The 24,000-nt window shown below is 45.8% G+C and overlaps 1 protein-coding gene across 1 annotated transcript in view; it reads left to right on the forward strand.

Moving 5' to 3' along the window:
• LOC139410245 (pituitary adenylate cyclase-activating polypeptide type I receptor-like) overlaps positions 1 to 17,756 on the forward strand; it is a 58,757-nt gene extending 41,001 nt beyond the window's left edge. The window contains exons 4-13 of the mRNA XM_071155719.1: positions 9,457 to 9,557; positions 11,375 to 11,472; positions 11,663 to 11,795; positions 15,019 to 15,172; positions 15,364 to 15,424; positions 15,567 to 15,636; positions 15,842 to 15,933; positions 16,146 to 16,275; positions 16,913 to 16,954; positions 17,261 to 17,756. Of these exons, the coding sequence (XP_071011820.1) occupies positions 9,457 to 9,557; positions 11,375 to 11,472; positions 11,663 to 11,795; positions 15,019 to 15,172; positions 15,364 to 15,424; positions 15,567 to 15,636; positions 15,842 to 15,933; positions 16,146 to 16,275; positions 16,913 to 16,954; positions 17,261 to 17,605 (1,226 nt within the window). The 3' untranslated portion in view covers positions 17,606 to 17,756. The remainder of the gene's footprint in view (positions 1 to 9,456; positions 9,558 to 11,374; positions 11,473 to 11,662; positions 11,796 to 15,018; positions 15,173 to 15,363; positions 15,425 to 15,566; positions 15,637 to 15,841; positions 15,934 to 16,145; positions 16,276 to 16,912; positions 16,955 to 17,260) is intronic.
• The last annotated feature ends 6,244 nt before the right edge of the window (positions 17,757 to 24,000 follow it).

A 24,000-nucleotide genomic window follows, 5' to 3' on the forward strand; every position in this document is an offset into this window, starting at 1 on the left:
TTCTTTATATCCCAAAAAGTCAGTTTAGTTGGTGCCATCGATTTGAGTAATCCACTCGTTCAACATGCAGCGAAAGGAATCTGAAAATCTACCCCAAACTTTGTACAAACAAGTCAAAATACATTTTTGTTTACTCCTCAGATACCCTAAAATGTAGTCAAACTATAATATTTCTTATGGAAAGAAGTATGTTCAATAGGAATCCGGTTTTAGCAGGTGCGTCTTGTCGTCATCGCATTCCCAAACACGAATTTCCAAGACTGTGTCCCTGTACTAAAACTGATTATTCTTATTTGTTTTGGACGTTACAAGCCTGACACCTTGAATGTAGACTGCTGACCCCCTGTGGAAGCCATAGGAATTGCATCCTGGGAGCTAGAATTCAGTATGCCCCTATGCTTTCCATTGTAAGAGCATGGTCTCAAAAAAAAACTCAGGTTGGTTTTCTCCTACCATATCTATTGTGTTATAGTCTCCTACATTTTTTGACATTATTCTATTTTACTCCTACATTTCTACAAACTTTAAAGATCTTTCTTTCCAATGGTACCAATTCTATGCATATCCTGGCTTCAGAGCTTGAGCTACAGGCAGTTTACTTCGGGCACATCATTCAGACAGGAAGGGAGAAGAAAGGGGCCTAGCCTTAAAGCTGGTTGAGGGAATGCCAAGCGTGTGCAATGCTGTCAGCATGTTACAGGATGGCTACTTTGAAGAATATGAAATGTAAACTATATATATTTTTTGGGGTTACTACATAATTCCATATGTGCTATTTCATAGTTTTGATGTCTTCACTATTATTCTACAATGTAGAAAATAGTCAAAATAAAGAAAAACCCTTGAATGAGTAGGTGTGTCCAAACTTCTGACTGGTAATGTACATCTCCTACAGTGGCAGGCCAGAAGCAGGAGACAGGAGGCAGGAGACAGGAGACAGAAGACAGGAGGCAGGAGGCAGGAGGCAGGAGGCAGGAGGCAGGAGGCAGGAGACAGGAGGCAGGAGGCAGGAGACAGGAGACAGGAGACAGGAGACAGGAGACAGGAGACAGGATACAGGAGACAGGAGGAGACAGGAGGCAGGAGACAGGAGACAGGAGGCAGGAGACAGGAGGCAGGAGAAGTGACATAGAGAGAGTAGTGAAAGATGCTTCGACTGCAAAATCAAGTCATCATGGAGATACACAACACCTATTCTGGAAGCCATAATCAAATCTCATGCAGCTAGCTGGCTCCAGACTACATAACAGCCTGTCTCCTACATCGTTGAGCCTAATGAGTTGTCATTTCTCCCCAAATCAATTCATCCGTATACAGAGTATAACAGCCTATCCCCTTGAGGTTGAGGTTTTAGCTCCCTGTTGTCCCCACCCTGCACCCTGCACCCTGCACCCTGCACCCTGCACCCTGCTGGTGACATCAAGATGACCCTTGGAGGAGGATGAAGGTATCAGCTCTGTAGGCTGCTACTGCCAAACAGCTGCTAGACAGGAGGACGGTGTTTGTATGAGCGGTATAGAGAAAGTTTGTGTGTTAATTGAGTGTTGAGGGTTTGTATGTACTCTAGTGTAAGAGAGAGTTATCAGTCTCTCCAGAGGACAGAGGGAGGTGCGTCAACATATCGCCTCCCACCTATCTTACTAAGAAGCAGATGGAAATATGGTCCGATCCATTAAATCCTAATGAACTGAGCAGTGGGGCTATTTCTCCTGTGACGGACTGACACCCCTCCTCCATCATAACATCACACTGTGTGTGTGTGTGTGTGTGCGTGCGCGTGCTTATAGTTGTGTGTTTGATGGAGTCCGTCATTGTGATGGCCTAGTCCTCCTCTCCTCTCTTATCCTCATCCTACTCTCCTCTCTTATCCTCATCCTCCTCTACTCACTTATCCTCATCCTCCTCTCCTCTTTTATCCTCCCCTCCTCTCTTATCCTCATCCTCCTCTCTTATCCTCATCCTCCTCTCCTCTCTTATCCACATTCTCCCCTACTCTCTTATCCTCATCCTCCTCTCCTCTCTTATCCTCATTCTCCTCTACTCTCTTATCCTCATCCTCCTCTCCTCTCTTATCCTCCCCTCCTTTCATATCCTCATCCTCTACTCTCTTATCATAATCCTCTCCTCTCTTATCCTCATCCTCCCCTCCTCTCTTATCCTTCCCTCCTCTCTTATCCTCATCCTCCTCTACTCTCTTATCCTCATCCTCCTCTCCTCTCAAATCCTCATCCTCCTCTCCTCTTTTATCCTCATCCTCCTCTCCTCTCTTATCCTCATTCTCCTCTACTCTCTTATCCTCATCCTCCTCTCCTCTCTTATCCTCCCCTCCTCTCTTATCCTCATCCTCCTCTCCTCTCTTATCCTCATCCTCCTCGACTCTCTTATCCTCATCCTCCTCTCCTCTCTTATCATCCCCTCCTCTCTTATCCTCATCCTCCTCTACTCTCTTATCCTCATCCTCCTCTCCTCTCTTATCCTCATCCTCCTCTCCTCTCTTATCCTCATTCTCCTCTACTCTCTTATCCTCATCCTCCTCTCCTCTCTTATCCTCCCCTCCTCTCTTATCCTCATCCTCCTCTCCTCTCTTATCCTCATCCTCCTCGACTCTCTTATCCTCATCCTCCTCTCCTCTCTTATCATCCCCTCCTCTCTTATCCTCATCCTCTTCTCCTCTCTTATCCTCCCCTCCTCTCATATCCTCATCCTCCTCTACTCTCTTATCCTCATCCTCCTCTCCTCTCTTATCCTCCCCTCCTCTCTTATCCTCATCCTCCTCTCCTCTCTTATCCTCATCCTCCTCTCCTCTCTTATCCTCATTCTCCTCTACTCTCTTATCCTCATCCTCCTCTCCTCTCTTATCCTCCCCTCCTCTCTTATCCTCATCCTCCTCTCCTCTCTTATCCTCATCCTCCTCTCCTCTCTTATCCTCATCCTCCTTTACTCTCTTATCCTCATCCTCCTCTCCTCTCTTACCCTCCCCTCCTCTCATATCCTCATCCTCCTCTACTCTCTTATCATCCTCTTCTCCTCTCTTATCCTCATCCTCCCCTCCTCTCTAATCCTTCCCTCCTCTCTTATCCTCATCCTCCTCTACTCTCTTATCCTCATCCTACTCTACTCTCTTACCCTCATCCTCCTCTCCTCTCTTATCCTCATCCTCCCCTCCTCTCTTATCCTCCTCTCCTTTCTTATCCTCATCCTCCTCTCCTCTCTTATCATCATCCTCCCCTCCTCTCTTATCCTCATCCTCCTATCCTCTCTTATTCTCATCCTCCCCTACTCTCTTATTCTCATCCTCCTCTCTTATCCTCATCCTCCTCTCTTATCTTCATCCTCCTCTCCTCTCTTATCCTCATCCTTCCATCCTCTCTTTCCCTCATTCTCCTCTCCTCCCTTATCCTCTCCTCCTATCTTATCCTCATCCTCCTCTCCTCTCATCCTCATCCTCCCCTCCTCTCCTCTCTTATGCTCCCGTCCTCTCTTATCCTCGTCCCCCTGTCATCTCTTATCCTCATCTTCCTCTCTTATCCTCATCCTCCCCTCCTCTCTTATCCTTATCCTCCTCTACACCCTTATCCTCATCCTCCTCTACTCTCTTACCCTCATCCTCCTCTCCTTTCTTATCCTCCTCATCCTCTCCTCTCTTATCCTCATCCTCCTCTCCTCTCTTATCCTCCCCTCCTCTCTTATCCTGATCCTCCTCTCTTATCCCCATCCTCCTCTACTCTCTTATCCTCATCCTCCTCTACTTTCTTATCCGCATCCTCCTCTACTCTCTTATCCTCATACTCCTCTCCTCTCTTATCCTCCCCTCCTCTCTTATCCTCATCATCCTCTCCTGTCTTATCCTCCCCTCCTCTCTTATTCTCATCCTCGTCTCCTCTCTTATCCACATCCTCCTCTCCTCTCTTTTCCTCATCCTCCTCTCCTCTCTTATCCCCCCCTCCTTTCTTATCCTCATCCTCCTCTCCTATCTTATCCTCATCCTCCTCTCCTCTCTTATCCTCCTCTACTCTCTTATCCTCATACTCCTCTCCTCTCTTATCCTCCTCTCCTCTCTTATCCTCATTCTCCCCTCCTCTCTTATCCTCCTCTCCTCTCTTATCCTCATCCTCACCTCCTCTCTTATCCTCATCCTCCTCTCCTCTCTTATCTTCATCCTCCTCTCCTCTCTTATCCTCATCCTCCCCTCCTCTCTTTCCCTCATCCTCCTCTCCTCTCTTATCCTCTCCTCCTCTCTTATCCTCATCCTCCCCTCCTCTCCTCTCTTATGCTCCCCTCCTCTCTTATCCTCATCCCCCTCTCTTCTCTTATCCTCATCTTCCTCTCTTATCCTCATCCCCCCTCCTCTCTTATCCTCATCCTCCTCTACTCCCTTATCCTCATCCTACTCTACTCTCTTGTCCTCATCCTCCTCTCCTCTCTTATCCTCATCCTCCTCTCCTTTCTTATCCTCTTCCTCCTCTACTCTCTAATCCTCTCCTCTCTTATCCTCATCCTCCCCTCCTCTCTTATCCTTCCCTCCTCTCTTATCCTCATCCTCCTCTACTCTCTTATCCTCATCCTACTCTACTCTCTTACCCTCATCCTCCTCTCCTCTCTTATCCTCATCCTCCCCTCCTCTCTTATCCTCCTCTCCTTTCTTATCCTCATCCTCCTCTCCTCTCTTATCATCATCCTCCCCTCCTCTCTTATCCTCATCCTCCTCTCCTCTCTTATTCTCATCCTCCCCTCCTCTCTTATCCTCATCCTCCTCTCTTATCCTCATCCTCCTCTCTTATCTTCATCCTCCTCTCCTCTCTTATCCTCATCCTTCCATCCCCTCTTTCCCTCATTCTCCTCTCCTCCCTTATCCTCTCCTCCTATCTTATCCTCATCCTCCTCTCCTCTCATCCTCATCCTCCCCTCCTCTCCTCTCTTATGCTCCCGTCCTCTCTTATCCTCGTCCCCCTGTCAACTCTTATCCTCATCTTCCTCTCTTATCCTCATCCTCCCCTCCTCTCCTCTCTTATGCTCCCCTCCTCTCTTATCCTCATCCCCCTCTCTTCTCTTATCCTCATCTTCCTCTCTTATCCTCATCCCCCCTCCTCTCTTATCCTCATCCTCCTCTACTCCCTTATCCTCATCCTCCTCTACTCTCTTGTCCTCATCCTCCTCTCCTCTCTTATCCTCATCCTCCTCTCCTTTCTTATCCTCTTCCTCCTCTACTCTCTAATCCTCATCCTTCCCTCCTCTCTTATCCTCATCCTCCTCTCCTCTCTTATCCTAATCCTCCTCTCCTCTCTTTTCCTCATCCTCCCCTCCTCTCTTATCCTCATCCTCCTCTCCTCTCTTATCCACATCCTCCTCTACTCTATTATCCTCCCCTCCTCTCTTATCCTCATCCTCCTCTCCTCTTATCCTCATCCGCCTCTCTTATCCTCATCCTCCTCTCCTCTCTTATCCTTATCCTCCTCTCCTCTCTTATCCTCCCCTCTTCTCTTATCCTTATCCTCCTCTCCTCTCTTATCCTCCCCTCTTCTCTTATCCACATCCTCCTCTACTCTATTATCCTCCCCTCCTCTCTTATCCTCATCCTCCTCTCTTATCCTCATCCTCCTCTACTCTATTATCCTCCCCTCCTCTCTTATCCTCGTCCTCCTCTCCCCTTATCCTCATCCTCCTCTACTCTCTTACCCTCATCCTCCTCTCCTTTCTTATCCTCCTCATCCTCTCCTCTCTTATCCTCATCCTCCTCTCCTCTCTTATCCTCCCCTCCTCTCTTATCCTGATCCTCCTCTCTTATCCCCATCCTCCTCTACTCTCTTATCCTCATCCTCCTCTACTTTCTTATCCGCATCCTCCTCTACTCTCTTATCCTCATACTCCTCTCCTCTCTTATCCTCCCCTCCTCTCTTATCCTCATCATCCTCTCCTGTCTTATCCTCCCCTCCTCTCTTATTCTCATCCTCGTCTCCTCTCTTATCCACATCCTCCTCTCCTCTCTTTTCCTCATCCTCCTCTCCTCTCTTATCCCCCCCTCCTTTCTTATCCTCATCCTCCTCTCCTATCTTATCCTCATCCTCCTCTCCTCTCTTATCCTCCTCTACTCTCTTATCCTCATACTCCTCTCCTCTCTTATCCTCCTCTCCTCTCTTATCCTCATTCTCCCCTCCTCTCTTATCCTCCTCTCCTCTCTTATCCTCATCCTCACCTCCTCTCTTATCCTCATCCTCCTCTCCTCTCTTATCTTCATCCTCCTCTCCTCTCTTATCCTCATCCTCCCCTCCTCTCTTTCCCTCATCCTCCTCTCCTCTCTTATCCTCTCCTCCTCTCTTATCCTCATCCTCCCCTCCTCTCCTCTCTTATGCTCCCCTCCTCTCTTATCCTCATCCCCCTCTCTTCTCTTATCCTCATCTTCCTCTCTTATCCTCATCCCCCCTCCTCTCTTATCCTCATCCTCCTCTACTCCCTTATCCTCATCCTACTCTACTCTCTTGTCCTCATCCTCCTCTCCTCTCTTATCCTCATCCTCCTCTCCTTTCTTATCCTCTTCCTCCTCTACTCTCTAATCCTCTCCTCTCTTATCCTCATCCTCCCCTCCTCTCTTATCCTTCCCTCCTCTCTTATCCTCATCCTCCTCTACTCTCTTATCCTCATCCTACTCTACTCTCTTACCCTCATCCTCCTCTCCTCTCTTATCCTCATCCTCCCCTCCTCTCTTATCCTCCTCTCCTTTCTTATCCTCATCCTCCTCTCCTCTCTTATCATCATCCTCCCCTCCTCTCTTATCCTCATCCTCCTCTCCTCTCTTATTCTCATCCTCCCCTCCTCTCTTATCCTCATCCTCCTCTCTTATCCTCATCCTCCTCTCTTATCTTCATCCTCCTCTCCTCTCTTATCCTCATCCTTCCATCCCCTCTTTCCCTCATTCTCCTCTCCTCCCTTATCCTCTCCTCCTATCTTATCCTCATCCTCCTCTCCTCTCATCCTCATCCTCCCCTCCTCTCCTCTCTTATGCTCCCGTCCTCTCTTATCCTCGTCCCCCTGTCAACTCTTATCCTCATCTTCCTCTCTTATCCTCATCCTCCCCTCCTCTCCTCTCTTATGCTCCCCTCCTCTCTTATCCTCATCCCCCTCTCTTCTCTTATCCTCATCTTCCTCTCTTATCCTCATCCCCCCTCCTCTCTTATCCTCATCCTCCTCTACTCCCTTATCCTCATCCTCCTCTACTCTCTTGTCCTCATCCTCCTCTCCTCTCTTATCCTCATCCTCCTCTCCTTTCTTATCCTCTTCCTCCTCTACTCTCTAATCCTCATCCTTCCCTCCTCTCTTATCCTCATCCTCCTCTCCTCTCTTATCCTAATCCTCCTCTCCTCTCTTTTCCTCATCCTCCCCTCCTCTCTTATCCTCATCCTCCTCTCCTCTCTTATCCACATCCTCCTCTACTCTATTATCCTCCCCTCCTCTCTTATCCTCATCCTCCTCTCCTCTTATCCTCATCCGCCTCTCTTATCCTCATCCTCCTCTCCTCTCTTATCCTTATCCTCCTCTCCTCTCTTATCCTCCCCTCTTCTCTTATCCTTATCCTCCTCTCCTCTCTTATCCTCCCCTCTTCTCTTATCCACATCCTCCTCTAGTCTATTATCCTCCCCTCCTCTCTTATCCTCATCCTCCTCTCTTATCCTCATCCTCCTCTACTCTATTATCCTCCCCTCCTCTCTTATCCTCGTCCTCCTCTCCTCTTATCCTCATCCTCCTCTCCTCTCTTATCCTCATCCTCCTCTGCTCTCTTATCCTCATCCTCCTCTCCTTTCCTCTATTATCATCATCCTCCTCTCCTCTCTTCTCTTATCCTTATCCTCCTCTCCTCTCTTATCCTCCCCTCCTCTCTTATCCTCATCCTCCTCTGCTCTCTTATCCTCATTCTCCTCTCCTCTCCTCTCTTATCCTCATCCTCCTCTCCTCTCCTCTCTTATCCTTATCCTCCTCTCCTCTCTTATCCTTATCCTCCTCTCCTCTCTTATCCTCCCCTCCTCTCTTATCATCATCCTCCTCTCCTCTCTTATCCTCCCCTCCTCTCTTATCTTCATCCTCCTCTCCTCTCCTCTTTTATCCTTATCCTCCTCTCTTATCCTCCCCTCCTCTCTTATCATCCTCCTCCTCTCCTCTCTTATCCTCCCCTCCTCTCTTATCCTCATCCTCCTTTTCTCTCTTATCCTCATCCTCCCTTTCTCTCTTCTCCTCATTACCTGCTTTTTCATAGGACTTCTCTTGGTTTCTCCCTCATGCTGTTTTCTCTTTCTATGTAAGTTCTCTCTGTCAATGTATTGTCTCCATTTTCTCTGCTGCTGAAAGACATAATGAAATCTCTCTCTTTCCCCTCCCTTGTCAGTGTTTGTTTCCATCTCTTCCCCTCTTCTCTCTCTGTGTGTGGTGTGTTTCTAGCTGTTCATTGTTTCCTGCCTCTAAGATCTCTTGTGTCGTTGCCCTCTGTGGTTCATCTAATCCTCTGTCTAATCAGTCTGTAGAAATAATTACACAGCCCTCTCTGATCCCTTAACCCCTATCAACATGAAAACAACACGCACACAGGAACACACACACGCACACAGGAACACACACGCACACAGGAACACACACACACACACAGGAACACGCACACGCACACAGGAACACACACACACACACAGGAACACACACACGCACACAGGAACACACACACGCACACAGGAACACACACACGCACACAGGAACACACACATGCACACAGGAACACACACACGCACACAGGAACACACACATGCACACAGGAACACACACACGCACACAGGAACACACACATGCACACAGGAACACACAGGCAATCATATACAGTCAATGATGAGTATGATTATAAAGAGATATACAGTACATGATGAGCATGATTATAAAGAGATATACAGTATATGATAAGTATGATTATAAAGAGATATACAGTACATGATGAGTATGATTATAAAGAGATATACAGTACATGATAAGTATGTTTATAAAGAGATATACAGCACATGATAAGTATGATTATAAAGAGATATACAGTACATGATAAGTATGATTAGAAAGAGATATACAGTACATGATAAGTATGATTATAAAGAGATATACAGTACATGATAAGTATGATTATAAAGAGATATACAGTACATGATAAGTATGATTATAAAGAGATATATAGTGCATAGAGAAGACAGTTCTCTACATAATGAATTTGCCTGCTGCATTCTGTTTTACAGTATTTCACTGTCTAGTATTGTACATTATTGAACAGTGTTGTACTGTAAAACTCTATGGATTATTGTTTTTGTTTCTATCTCATGAATGCATCCATCTGTCTTGTTATTCTATGTGAGGTGAGAATGAACTGGCAACCCTCTTGAGTTTAGTCCCGGGGATTAGACCTGCAGTCTACCTCTGATTGGTTGATCTGTTTACCAGGCTACATCTTCAGGAACTGTACGAAGGCTGGCTGGACAGAGCTGTACCCTACATATGAGGAGGCCTGTGAGTTCGCAGATGAGTCAGAGACAGGATCAGAGGTTAGAGACACCCCACCACACCACTCTCGACCTGAACCTTCTCTTTTACTTACTCACTCATTTAATCACTCATCCAAATTGTCATTATTACATTTTCATCTCAGGGGAGATAGAATGGGATTGGTTGAGGGGAGAATTTGTCACATTTCAAAATGTAACAACTCCACTGAGACATTAATTCATGTACTTATTCAGTCGTGTACTTATTCAGCCATCTACTTATTCAGTCTGAATTACCTATCTCACTCTATAGGCCTACTCTTTTTGTCTCTCCTCTCTCTCTCTCTCTCTCTCTCTCTCTCTCTCTCTCTCTCTCTGTCTCTCTTTCTCTCACTCTCTCTCTCTCTCTCTTTCTCTTTCTCTCTCTCTCTCTCTCTGTCTCTCTCTCTCTGTCTCTCTCTCTCTCTCTCTCTGTCTCTCTCTCCCTCTCTCTCTCTCTCTGTCTCTCTCTCTCTCTCTCTCTCTCTCTCTCTCTCTCTGTCTCTCTCTCTCTCTCTCTCTCTCTGTCTCTCTCTGTCTCTCTCTCCCTCTCTCTCTCTCTCTGTCTCTCTCTCTCTGTCTCTCTCTCTCTCTCTCTCTCTCTCTCTCTCTCTGTCTCTCTCTGTCTCTCTCTCCCTCTCTCTCTCTCTCTGTCTCTCTCTCTCTGTCTCTCTCTCTCTCTCTCTCTCTCTCTCTCTCTCTCTCTCTGTCTCTCTCTGTCTCTCCCTCCCTCTCTCTCTCTCTCTGTCTCTCTCTCTCTGTCTCTCTCTCTCTCTCTCTCTCTCTCTCTCTCTCTGTCTCTCTCTGTCTCTCTCTCCCTCTCTCTCTCTCTCTGTCTCTCTCTCTCTGTCTCTCTCTCTGTCTCTCTCTCTCTCTCTCTCTCTCTCTCTCTCTCTCTCTCTCTCTCTCTCTCTCTCATTCACATGCTGTAAGCATTGTCGAACGTCGGTTGTGTTACTTTATTTTGTTACTAACAGGTCGGCCACTACTATCTCTCGTTACATCACTAACAATGGATATTTGAGTATTCATCTGAGAAAGCCCTGGCTGTTTCTGCAGGCCATTCACGCTAACCATCTGGCAACACATACATTTAGACAAATCACAAGTTTGAAAGGAAAGGTAAAGAGAAAATAAATGGTAGGACAGACAGAGTGAGAGATGAGAAGGATAGATTAACATCCCAGACTTCCTAGCTGATAGCTGATTGCTCAGGGGGCTCTTCTCATCCTCCTGTCACATCCCTCCCTCTTTCTCATTCCCAACCACTCCCCATATACACACAATCTCCACACACCCTCGTACACCTAGAAGATGAGGACACACAATCTCCACACACCCTCGTTCACCTAGAAGACGCAGACACACAATCTCCACACACCCTCATACACCTAGAAGACGCAGAGACACGTATCTCCACACACCCTCGTACACCTAGAAGACGCAGACACACAATCTCCACACACCCTCGTACACCTAGAAGACGCAGAGACACGTATCTCCACACACCCTCGTACACCTAGAAGACGCAGACACACATACACTTGCCAAGGCCATGAGGAAGGTGTGTGATCGTGCTGTGCATCTGAAAACGCTTATGAAGCAGTGTAACTCCCTAGACAGAAACACAACAGTATCTTCCCTGGCCCGATATGTTCATTCGCTACACTTGTACTGCTTTCTCAGTATACAGTATGGCATGACATTATTCTATGATTGATTATATGAGGGACATAGAGGGCAGCCTACTGATGGGATTTGAAGTCCTCTCAGTTATAAAACTGAGGTTAAGCCTGCACTATATGTTTCTTTTTGACCTCTGACCTGTTGCTTTCCAGACAACATACTTCTACACCATCAGTCAGGTGTACACCGCTGGATATGCCACCTCCCTCGTCTCCCTCATATCAGCCATCTTTGTCTTCACTGTGTTCAGGTAACACTAGGACGTACTCAGTCCAATATTTATTCCTTCGATACACACAGATACATGATAAAGCTGTGATGACAAATAGATAACACTGGAAGACTGGATTGCGGTCATATAGGCATTATAGTTCAATATGGACCCTCTAACATGACAGGAAATGAGGTCAGTCTAACAGGAAGTTGACTCTCCTGTACAGGAAGTTCCACTGTACCAGGAACTACATCCACATCAACCTATTTTCCTCATTCATCCTGAGAGCCAGTGCCGTTTTCATCAAGGACGGAGTTCTGTTCGCTGATGAGACCCTGGACCACTGCTTCATGTCCACCGTGAGTGTCATGCTGTCATCAACAAGCGACACAAACTATACTGGACTTACTGTCTTAATACTATTTGTAACTCCCTGTCACACCTTCACCTGTTATATCACCATATATTTAGATATTCTATACCATATCTGTATTACTGTCATGTAAGTTCATATAGTGTATACCACCGATTTCTACTAAGTTCCTGTGGCTTTATAGGTCTGTCTTCATCCGTGCACTTTCCTCTTTTGAATGTCATTGCCTTCAGATGTATGACTCATCTTGTTGTATGGGAAAAGCATCAGAGGGTGCTGTGAACGCTATCTGACTAGAGCACATTTTAGCTCATTGAAATGAATCTGTGAGAGACAGCGAGTCAAGACTTTCTCCTCCAAATACTTTTATGCTAAAACATTGGCCTGCTTCTAAAAAGAGTGAGTCGTCCAGTCGACTTTGGTCCTTTTCTGTGGCAGTGAGGCCCATTGGATCAGAATATCAGTGGTGACTCATTAAGAGTGATGAAAGAGAGAGAGAGACTGATAAGGGAGAGAGAATGATGAGAGAGGGACAAAGAGAGAGAGGGGAGAAAGAGAGGGGAGGGGAGGGGAGAGAGACAGATAAGAGAAGATAGATAAAGAGAGAGAAATATAAAGGGAGAGGGAAAGAGAGAGAGAGAGAGAGAGAGAGAGGTCTCTTGCACCCCAACAGGACACCAGGTTCTATATTTAGAAGCTAAATCCACAGCACAGAGAGGAGATAGGGGATTACAGAGACTACTGCAGAAGTAGAGAAGGGTGGCAGTATGATTGTGGCTCAGGGAGTCACCAGTGGGGTACAGGGGAGGGGTGGAGGTGGCAGTATGATTGGGGTTCAGGGAGTCACCAGAGGGGTACAGGGGAGGGGTGGAGGTGGCAGTATGATTGGGGTTCAGGGAGTCACCAGAGGGGTACAGGGGAGGGGTGGAGGTGGCAGTATGATTGTGGCTCAGGGAGTCACCAGAAGGGTACAGGGGAGGTGTGGAGGTGGCAGTGTGATTGTGGCTCAGGGAGTCACCAGAAGGGTACAGGGGAGGTGTGGAGGTGGCAGTGTGATTGTGGCTCAGGGAGTCAACAGAGGGGTACAGGGGAGGGGTGGAGGTGGCAGTGTGATTGGGGTTCAGGGAGTCACCAGAGGGGTACAGGGGAGGAGTGGAGGTGGCAGTGTGTGTGTGTTTGGGGGGTGATGCAGGGTTAAATAATTGAGGAGTGGTGCTCCTGGCTGATAGCTGTCCCTCCTGACCCTCACCACCATATCGACTGAAACCTGAATGGGCCCAACCTCACATAAGAGGACATATTGAGTCTGACCCTGATTAGAGTGTAATTACAACTCTCCTAGACAAGCACACACACACACAATTTTAGGCTAAAATAAATGATTATTGTCTATCAACAATGACAAGCCACCGTGGTCTGACAACTTGGATGGAAAATTACTGAGGATAATAGTGGATGATATTGCCACTCGTATTTACCATGTTTTCAATTTAAGCTAGAAAGTGTGTGCCCCCAGGCTTGGAGGGAAGTAAAAGTCATTCCGAAACCTAAGAATAGTAAAGCCCCCTTTGCTGGCTCAAATATCTGACCAATCAGCCTGTTACCAACACTTAGTAAACTTTTGGAAAAAATGGTGTTTGACCAGATACAATAATATTTTACAGTAAACACATTGACAACAAACGTTCAGCACGCTTATAGGGAAGGACATTCAACAAGCACAGCACTTTCACAAATGACTGATGTTTGGCTGAGAGAAATGGATGATAAAAAGATTGTGGGGGATGTTTTGTTAGACTTCAGTGAGGCTTTTGACATTATCGATCATAGTCTGCTGCTGGAAAAGCATAATTATCATGGCTTTACACCCTCTGCTATAATTTGGATAAAGTGTTACCTGTCTAACAGAACACAGAGGGTGTTCTTTAATGGAAGCTTCTCCAACATAACCCAGATAGAATCAGGAATTCCCCAGGGCAGCTGTCTAGGCCCATTACTTTTTTCAATCTTTACTAATGAAATGCCACTGGCTTTGACTAAAGTGTCTAAGTATGCAGAATAAGATAGTCCTAACTGCAACTCTTAACAAAGAACTGTAGTTAGTTTCAGAGTGGGTGGCAAGGAATAAGTCAGTCCTAAATATTTCTAAAACTAAAAGCATTGTATTTGGGACAAAACATTCACTAAACCATAAACCTCAACTAAATCTTGTAATAAATAATGTGGAAATGGAGCATGTTGAGATGACTAAACTGCTTGGAGTTACCCTGGATTGTAAACTGTCATGGTCAAAACATAGTGATACAACAGTAGCTAAGATAGGGAGAAGAATGTCCATAATAAAGCACTGCTCTACCTTCTTACCAACACTATCAACAAGGCAGGTCCTACAGGCTCTAGTGTCTACCTTCTTAACAACACTATCAACAAGGCAGGTCCTACAGGCTCTAGTTTCTACCTTCTTAACAGCACTATCAACAATGCAGGTCCTACAGGCCCTAGTTTCTACCTTCTTAACAACACTATCAACAAGGCAGGTCCTACAGGCTCTAGTTTATACCTTATTAACAACACTATCAACAAGGCAGGTCCTACAGGCCCTAGTTTTGTCACACCTGGACTACTGTTCAGTCGTGTGGTCAGGTGCCACAAAAAGTGACTTAGGGAAATTGCAGTTGGCTCAGAACAGGGCAGCACGACTGACCCTTGGATGTACCCAGAGAGCTAATATTAATAATACGCATGTCAATCTCTCCTGGCTCAAAGTAGAGGAGAAATGGACTGCATTACTACTTGTATTTATGAGAGGTATACCGTGAAATGCTTACTTACAAGACCTTAACCAACAGTGCAGTTCGAGAAGAGTTAAGAAAATATTTGTTTTGGTGCTACTCGCTGTTTATCATCTATTCATAGTCACTTCACCCCTACCTACATGTATAAATTACCTCAACTAACCTGTACCCCCGCACATTGCGTAGGGGTGTCAATCTGGCCCTCATACCATCATGGCCACCTAAACATCCTCAGCGTCCAATTGGCTCACTCATCCCCCCTCCTCTCCCCTGTAACTATTCCCCAGGTCATTGCTGTAAATGAGAATGTGTTCTTCGTCAACTTACCTGGTAAAATAAGTGTAAAATAAAAAATAAAAGAGCTGAGAAAACTCTGATATTGATGTTGCTATATGGTGTGTGTGTGTACTGTAGATGGCGTGTAAGTCAGCGGTGGCCTTCTTCCAGTTTAGCATCCTGGCTAACTACTTCTGGTTGCTGGTGGAGGGCATGTACCTCCAGACCCTCCTGGCCCTCACCTTCGTCTCACACAAGAAGTACTTCTGGTGGTACACACTCATCGGCTGGGGTAGGTGACCTTCTCCTTTCTACTTTCTCCATGTCCTCATCTCTCTCCTTCTTTTCTCCTTCCCTTTGTCCTTCTCTTTTTACGTCTTTCCCCCTGTACTTCTCTCTTTACGTCCTTCTCTCTCCTCAGCAACTCAAAGAGGAATGGTTTAGTAAGGACACCTAGCTGATATTGTCCTCTGCATCTGTTAGGTCTCCCAACTACAATACTGTTGGTGTGGGTTCTGACACGCAACTTCTATGATAACCGAGGGTAAGGATAGAAACTTATGTTTACTATAATCTTACTCTGAATTGATATTGTCATGTGGCCTATATACATGAATACTAATGTATTGTTGGTGGTTGGAATAATACTGTACTGTATAATATCATGTGGTTCTGTCCTGATGTAGTTGCTGGGACGACACTGATGTGGCCTTCATCTGGTGGATCATCAAAGGGCCAATAACAGCATCACTACTGGTGATTGGCCTAACCCTAACCTAACCCTAACCTAACCCTAACCTAACTTGACCCTAACCCTGGTTTCATGTCCACATCCCAGTTCTTCCTAACCCACTTCCTAACTTCCTAACTCCAACCCAAATCCTAACTCCACTCTAACCCTAATCCACCCAGTGTTGTAAAGTATCCAGCCCTAACTCTTCCTCTTCCTCCACTGCTCCAGGTCAACTTCATCATCTTCATCAACGTGATCCGTATTCTGGTACAGAAGCTCAAATCTCCAGGCGTGGGGGGCCACGACACTGGCCACTTCATGTGAGTCTCAGAGAAGCGCACACACACACACACACACACACACACACACACACACACACACATGTGTAAAGGTGGTTTGGTGAGCCAGACACAAATACATTATTGTGACTCTTATCTGTTTTCTCTCTCTCTCTCTCTCTCTCTCTCTCTCTCTCTCTCTCTCTCTCTCTCGCTCTCTCTCTCTCTCTCTCTCTCTCTCTCTCTGTGTGCAGGAGGCTGGCTAAATCCACTCTGTTCCTGATCCCTCTGTTTGGGATGCACTACATGGTGTTTGCCTTCCTACCAGAGAACACAGGAGAGGAGGCCCGTATCTTCATAGAGCTGGGCCTGGGATCCTTTCAGGTAGGGGCGTGGCAGGGGTGTGGTATTGGCGTGGTAGGGGTGTGGTAGGGGCGTGGTAGGGGCGTGGTAGGGGTGTGGTAGGGGCGTGGTAGGGGCGTGGTAGGGGCGTGGTAGGGGTGTGGTAGGGACGTGGTAGGGGCGTGGTAGGGGTGTGGTAGGGGTGTGGTAGGGGCGTGGTAGGGGTGTGGTAGGGGTGTGGTAGGGGCATGGTAGGGGCGTGGTAGGGGCGTGGTAGGGGCGTGGTAGGGGTGTGGTAGGGGCGTGGTAGGGGTGTGGCAGGGGTGTGGTAGGGGCGTGGTAGGGGTGTGGTAGGGGCGTGGCAGGGGCGTGGTAGGGGCGTGGCAGGGGCGTGGTAGGGTGTGGTAGGGGCGTGGTAGGGGCGTGGTAGGGGTGTGGTAGGGGCGTGGTAGGGGTGTGGTAGGGGCGTGGTAGGGGTGTGGTAGGGGCGTGGTAGGGGCGTGGTAGGGCCGTGGTAGGGCCGTGGTAGGGGTGTGGCTGTGTGCCTGCGTGCCTGCACACGTGGTTTGGGTGTGCCACTACTGCCTAGGGGAATCTGTGTTACAAAGTAAGGTACATTTGACATGTAGCTAGTTCATATAACTGTAAAACTCACTTTGTATTCCTTCTTCTTCCTCAGGGCTTTGTGGTGGCTCTGCTCTACTGTTTTCTAAATGGAGAAGTAAGCAGTAACCAACATAATTACAATGACAGAATTAGAATCTAGGATTACAGTGATTTTGATTGAATAACTCGCAGTGTTCTTACTGCAGAGATAAATAGCCCAAATAGCCCTTTGTTTCTGATTGACTGCTATCTCAAGTCTCTGATGTCAAGATTATTTTATGTACTGAACACTGTGTACAGACCTCTCAATGTGCTTTCAAATGATGGAGTGCTCTCTCTCTTTCTCTCTCTCTGTGTGTGTGTGTTTGTGCCTGTGTGTGTGCGTGCGTATGCATGTGTGTGCGTGCATTCGTGTGTCCAGGTGCAGGCAGAGCTGAAGAAGCATCTATGGAAGTGGCAGATTCAGGGTTATCTGCGCTACAGTAGGAGAAGACGTACCCTCTTCACAGAGAGCTCCACTGTCACACAGATCTCTGTTCTGGAGAAGTCCTCCCCCAAGGAGCTGCCCTGCATCAGCGACACACACACACTCACACACATCCACAAACACACACTCACACACACTTCTGTCCCGAGCTGTACTGACACACAAACACTCACACACACTGACACACAAACACTCACACACAGCTCTGTCTCAATCTGTGACGACACAAACACTCTCACACACAACACCGACTCACTCACACACAACTCAACAGTCTGAGAGAACAAAAAATCCCGCTATCTCTCTCTATTCCCAATCCTCCCTCTTCTTTTCTTCCTCCCCTCTTTCAAGGATGGACTACACTTTGACTCTGCAGTGCCCAAAATCTCAGATAGGCCTCTCAGTCTGGAGAGATCTAAATGTTGTTCCATAGACTGAGCTGTCTGTTGTGTTGACTCACTGGCTTGGCTGTGTAGTTCCATAGACTGAGCTGTCTGTTGTGTTGACTCACTGGCTTAGCTGTGTGGCTCCATAGACTGAGCTGTCTGTTGTGTTGACTCACTGGCTTGGCTGTGTAGTTCCATAGACTGAGCTGTCTGTTGTGTTGACTCACTGGCTTGGCTGTGTAGTTCCATAGACTGAGCTGTCTGTTGTGTTGACTCACTGGCTTGGCTGTGTAGTTCCATAGACTGAGCTGTCTGTTGTGTTGACTCACTGGCTTGGCTGTGTAGTTCCATAGACTGAGCTGTCTGTTGTGTTGACTCACTGGCTTGGCTGTGTAGTTCCATAGACTGAGCTGTCTGTTGTGTTGACTCACTGGCTTGGCTGTGTAGTTCCATAGACTGAGCTGTCTGTTGTGTTGACTCACTGGCTTGGCTGTGTGGCTCCATAGACTGAGCTGTCTGTTGTGTTGACTCACTGGCTTGGCTGTGTAGTTCCATAGACTGAGCTGTCTGTTGTGTTGACTCACTGGCTTGGCTGTGTAGTTCCATAGACTGAGCTGTCTGTTGTGTTGACTCACTGGCTTGGCTGTGTAGTTCCATAGACTGAGCTGTCTGTTGTGTTGACTCACTGGCTTGGCTGTGTAGTTCCATAGACTGAGCTGTCTGTTGTGTTGACTCACTGGCTTGGCTGTGTAGTTCCATAGACTGAGCTGTCTGTTGTGTTGACTCACTGGCTTGGCTGTGTAGTTCCATAGACTGAGCTGTCTGTTGTGTTGACTCACTGGCTTGGCTGTGTAGTTCCATAGACTGAGCTGTCTGTTGTGTTGACTCACTGGCTTGGCTGTGTAGTTCCATAGACTGAGCTGTCTGTTGTGTTGACTCACTGGCTTGGCTGTGTGGTTCCATAGACTGAGCTGTCTGTTGTGTTGACTCACTGGCTTGGCTGTGTAGTTCCATAGACTGAGCTGTCTGTTGTGTTGACTCACTGGCTTGGCTGTGTAGTTCCATAGACTGAGCTGTCTGTTGTGTTGACTCACTGGCTTGGCTGTGTAGTTCCATAGACTGAGCTGTCTGTTGTGTTGACTCACTGGCTTGGCTGTGTAGTTCCATAGACTGAGCTGTCTGTTGTGTTGACTCACTGGCTTGGCTGTGTAGTTCCATAGACTGAGCTGTCTGTTGTGTTGACTCACTGGCTTGGCTGTGTAGTTCCATAGACTGAGCTGTCTGTTGTGTTGACTCACTGGCTTGGCTGTGTAGTTCCATAGACTGAGCTGTCTGTTGTGTTGACTCACTGGCTTGGCTGTGTAGTTCCATAGACTGAGCTGTCTGTTGTGTTGACTCACTGGCTTGGCTGTGTAGTTCCATAGACTGAGCTGTCTGTTGTGTTGACTCACTGGCTTGGCTGTGTAGTTCCATAGACTGAGCTGTCTGTTGTGTTGACTCACTGGCTTGGCTGTGTAGTTCCATAGACTGAGCTGTCTGTTGTGTTGACTCACTGGCTTGGCTGTGTAGTTCCATAGACTGAGCTGTCTGTTGTGTTGACTCACTGGCATGGCTGTGTGGCTCCATAGACTGAGCTGTCTGTTGTGTTGACTCACTGGCTTGGCTGTGTGGTTCCATAGACTGAGCTGTCTGTTGTGTTGACTCACTGGCTTGGCTGTGTAGTTCCATAGACTGAGCTGTCTGTTGTGTTGACTCACTGGCTTGGCTGTGTGGTTCCATAGACTGAGCTGTCTGTTGTGTTGACTCACTGGCTTGGCTGTGTGGTTCCATAGACTGAGCTGTCTGTTGTGTTGACTCACTGGCTTGGCTGTGTAGTTCCATAGACTGAGCTGTCTGTTGTGTTGACTCACTGGCTTGGCTGTGTAGTTCCATAGACTGAGCTGTCTGTTGTGTTGACTCACTGGCTTGGCTGTGTGGCTCCATAGACTGAGCTGTCTGTTGTGTTGACTCACTGGCATGGCTGTGTAGTTCCATAGACTGAGCTGTCTGTTGTGTTGACTCACTGGCTTGGCTGTGTAGTTCCATAGACTGAGCTGTCTGTTGTGTTGACTCACTGGCTTGGCTGTGTGGTTCCATAGACTGAGCTGTCTGTTGTGTTGACTCACTGGCTTGGCTGTGTGGCTCCATAGACCGAGGAAGAGTAATACACAAAAAAGCAAATTATCGCAATGGCCACAGATTGACCAGATTCCCAAATGAAGCAAACTTTATAGTGTCTACAATATACTGTATCTTCCATAGTACAAGTAAATACACAGCCTTGTCTGTCAGGGCTTTCTAAATGGACTGTGCTGTGTTTGGGTGGGTTGCTGCTATTGTTGCCAGACATGGACTTGCTGGCTGTGTGGTCTGGAAACTAGACACTAGTGGACTCTAGTGGATGCTAGTGGACTCCAGTGGACTGCGCTTGTGTCCATAGTAGAAATGGACTGGCCCCGGTGTGTTAGAAATGCAGAGTAGTGATAAATTGAACATAATGATTGAGAGGAAGAGGTTCAACTGACCTCTCTCCCCTCATCAACCTGAAGGAAGAGGTTCAACTGACCTCTCACCTCTCATCAACCTGTAGGAAGAGGTTCAACTCACCTCTCTCCCCTAATCAACCTGAAAGAAGAGGTTCAACTGATCTCTCTCATCAACCTGAAGGAAGAGGTTCAACTGACTTCTCTCCCCTAATCAACCTGAAAGAAGAGGTTCAACTGATCTCTCTCGTCAACCTGAAGGAAGAGGTTCAACTGACCTTTATCCCCTCATCAACCTGAAGGAAGAGGTTCAACTGATCTCTATCCCCTCATCAACCTGAAGGAAGAGGTTCAACTGACCTCTATCCCCTCATCAACCTGAAGGAAGAGGTTCAACTGATCTCTCTCCCCTCATCAACCTGAAGAGTACAGAGAAGAACAACCATTTCTACCTTATGGATTGTAATGCAACATGTTGCACAGTGCACAAGCATGTATGGAGCACTACACTGTAAAGATTATTATTTATGTAGACGTTGTTTTTTGTTGTTATTAATTGTCTTAAAACCAGTTGAGCTGACAGCCGTTTTGTACTGTTTCGCTATGGCTTTAGTCATCCATCTAGCAAGAGGGCAATATTTTAATGGTGTAGTGTTGTTTCCCCCCAGAAAGCTATGACCTTTGGCTTTCACCTGGAATTGTTTATCTATGTCTGAGAAAAAAGAAAAAAAAATTCTACCCATATGATCTAGTACACAGTAAAAGTATACTAAAACAAATACAACAATTATGAAATGATAAAATAACATACAGTTGGGAATGAATAAGCCTCTTCATACTTTATAATATGTCCTAATATAGTTATAATCTGTTTTCGGAACATCTACCCAAAATATTTCACATTCTTTATTACTTGACCAAACATATAGTTCCTTCGGAAAGTACTTTCTCCACATGTTGTTACGTTCCAGCCTAGTTCTAACATGGATGAAATTAAACAAAATCCTCAGCGATCGATACACAATACCCTTTAATGACAGAGCAAAAACAGCGTTTTAGACATTTAGCAAATGTATAAAAATGTTTTAACAGATATACCTGATTTACATAGGTATCCAGACCCTTCGCTAAGAGATTTGAAATTGAGCTCAGGTGCATCCTGTTTCCATTGATCATCCTTGAGATGTTTCTACAACTGGATTTGAGTTCAATTAATTGGCATGATTTGGAAAGGCACACACCTATCTATATAAGGTCCCACAGTTGACAGTGCATGTCAGAGCAAAAACCAAGCCATGAGGTCGAAGGAATTGTCCGCAGATCGCAGAGATAGGATTGTGTCAAGGCACAGATATGGGGAAGGGTGCCAAAAAAATGTCTGCAGCATTGATGGTCCCCAAGAACTCAGTGAAGTTTGGAATTGCCATGACTCTTCTTAGAGCTGGCCACCAGACCAAACTGAGCAATCAGAGGAGAAGGTCCTTGGTCAGGGAGGTGACCAAGAACCAAATGGTCTCTCTGACAGAGCTCTAGAGTTCCTCTGTGGAGATGGGAGAACCTTCCAGAAGGACAACTATGTCTGCAGCACTCCACCATTCAGACCTTTATGGTAGAGTGGCCAAATGGAAGACACTCCTCAGTAAAAGGCACATGACAGCCCACTTGGAGTTTGCCAAAAGGCACGCAAAGACTCAGACCATGAGAAACAACATTCTCTGCTCTGATGAAACCAAGATTGAACACTAACCTGAATGTCAAGCATCACGTCTGGAGGAAACCTGGCACCATCCCTATGGTGAAGCATGGTGATGGCAGAATTATGCTGTGGGGATGTTTTTCAGTGGCAGGGACTGGGAGACTAGTCAGGATTGAGGCAAAGATGAACGGAGCAAAGTACAGAGAGATCCTTGATGAAAATCTGCTCCAGAGCTCTCAGGACCTCAGACTAGGGAGAAAGTTGACCAAACATGACAACAACACTAAGCACACAGCCAAGACAAGGCAGGAGTGGCATTGGAACAAGTCTCTGAATGTTCTTGAGTGGCCCAGCTAGTGCCCGGACTTAAACCTGATTGAACCTAAAAATAGCTGTGCAGCAACGCTCCCCATCCAACCGGACATATCTAGAGAGGATCTGGAGAGAAGAATGGGAGAAACTCCCCAAATACAGGTGTGCCAAGCTTGTAGCGTCATACCCAAGAAGACTTGCGGCTGTAATCGCTGCCAAAGGTACTTCAATAAAGTACTGAGAAATAGTCTGAATACTTATATAAATGTAATATTTCAGTTTCTTTTTAATAAATTAGTAAAAACGTCTAAAAACCTGTTCATGCTTTGTCAATATAGGGTATTGTGTGTAGATTGATGAGGGAAAAAAACAATTTAATCAATTTTAGAATATGGCTCTAATGTAACAAAATATGGAAAACGTCAAGGGGTCTGAATACTTTCCGAAGGCACTGTATCATGACATTAATGATAGTCAAAATCTGTTACATTTGTGAACGTCTCGATACACATTTGGGCCATTTAAACAGCATGCTTCCCTCTTATAGACAAGGGGAGAAGGGCTATGTAAAGGCATCGATTATGTCGCTCTGACCATATGCAATGTGTCTGCCTCCAAAGTAAAACAAATGTTTGACTTCCACACAAAATTACTTCTTTACTTATTTTAGGTTTAAGGAAGTGTGTAGATTGCGTTCTTTATCGTAGAGCTCTGTTGCATTTAGATCCGCCTGCTCGAGACAAATTCAGCAATTGCTTTGCCATGTCTGTGCTGTGAAGCAGTCGAGCTGGATAAATGTTTTTCTAAGGACCGCCCCTTTGATGTCACATTGCAGTGAAGTGATATAAATCGATGTAATAATGAAACCGACCACCAGAGTGAGGCAAATACAAGTTTATTCGACAGAGGAAGGTCTGCATTGCTGTCTTCTGACAAAACAGTGGGAAGTCAATAAAATAGGTAAGGTAAACATTTACATATTTTTAAAAGTAATTCTAGTGCACAATTTCAGGGACTGTCAGTTTAAGAGGTTTTAATGTAGACGTGTACATAAACATGAATGAATGAGATTATAGATTGTTGATAAGAGATTATAGATGATAGCGATATAGAGATGTATAGATTATAGAGATAATATCAATTATAGAGATGATAGATTATATAGATTAGATTATAGAGATGATCGATTATAGAGATTATAGATTATAGAGATGATAGAAATTATAGAGATGATAGATTATAGAGATGATAGAAATTATAGAGATGATAGATTATAGAGATGATAGAAATTATAGAGATGATAGATTATAGATAGTCTAGATTGGTTTTTCTTTTGAAACTTTATACTCCCGTTTTCTTGGACATTGCATTTATTTAGAGATTTTATTAACACCAAAGTCAGCGTATTTATGTCAAAACTGTTTCAAAGTGTTCTATATTTCTGAGCAATCTGTACAACATATAGCCATTACACATCTTAATTATTTAATTTTGAACATGTTAATATTTTGTATCATATACACATATATGTAGGTACTAGGTTTATGGTGTAACAACATTTAATTGTATAATAAAATGAGTAAATTAATCAAATATAATAAAACTTGCATTTCAATAGAATTATATCAATTGTATATCAATTTATTGACAAATTGCAAAAATGTGTTGTTACATACTTCGTGTACTATCAATACTTTTGAGGGAAAGGACATTTTATTGACAGATGGATATGTCAAGAGGTTGCAACTGTACAGTATG

Source organism: Oncorhynchus clarkii, chromosome 5, assembly GCF_045791955.1.
Source record: "Oncorhynchus clarkii lewisi isolate Uvic-CL-2024 chromosome 5, UVic_Ocla_1.0, whole genome shotgun sequence".
Classification (NCBI taxonomy): Eukaryota; Metazoa; Chordata; class Actinopteri; order Salmoniformes; family Salmonidae; genus Oncorhynchus; species Oncorhynchus clarkii.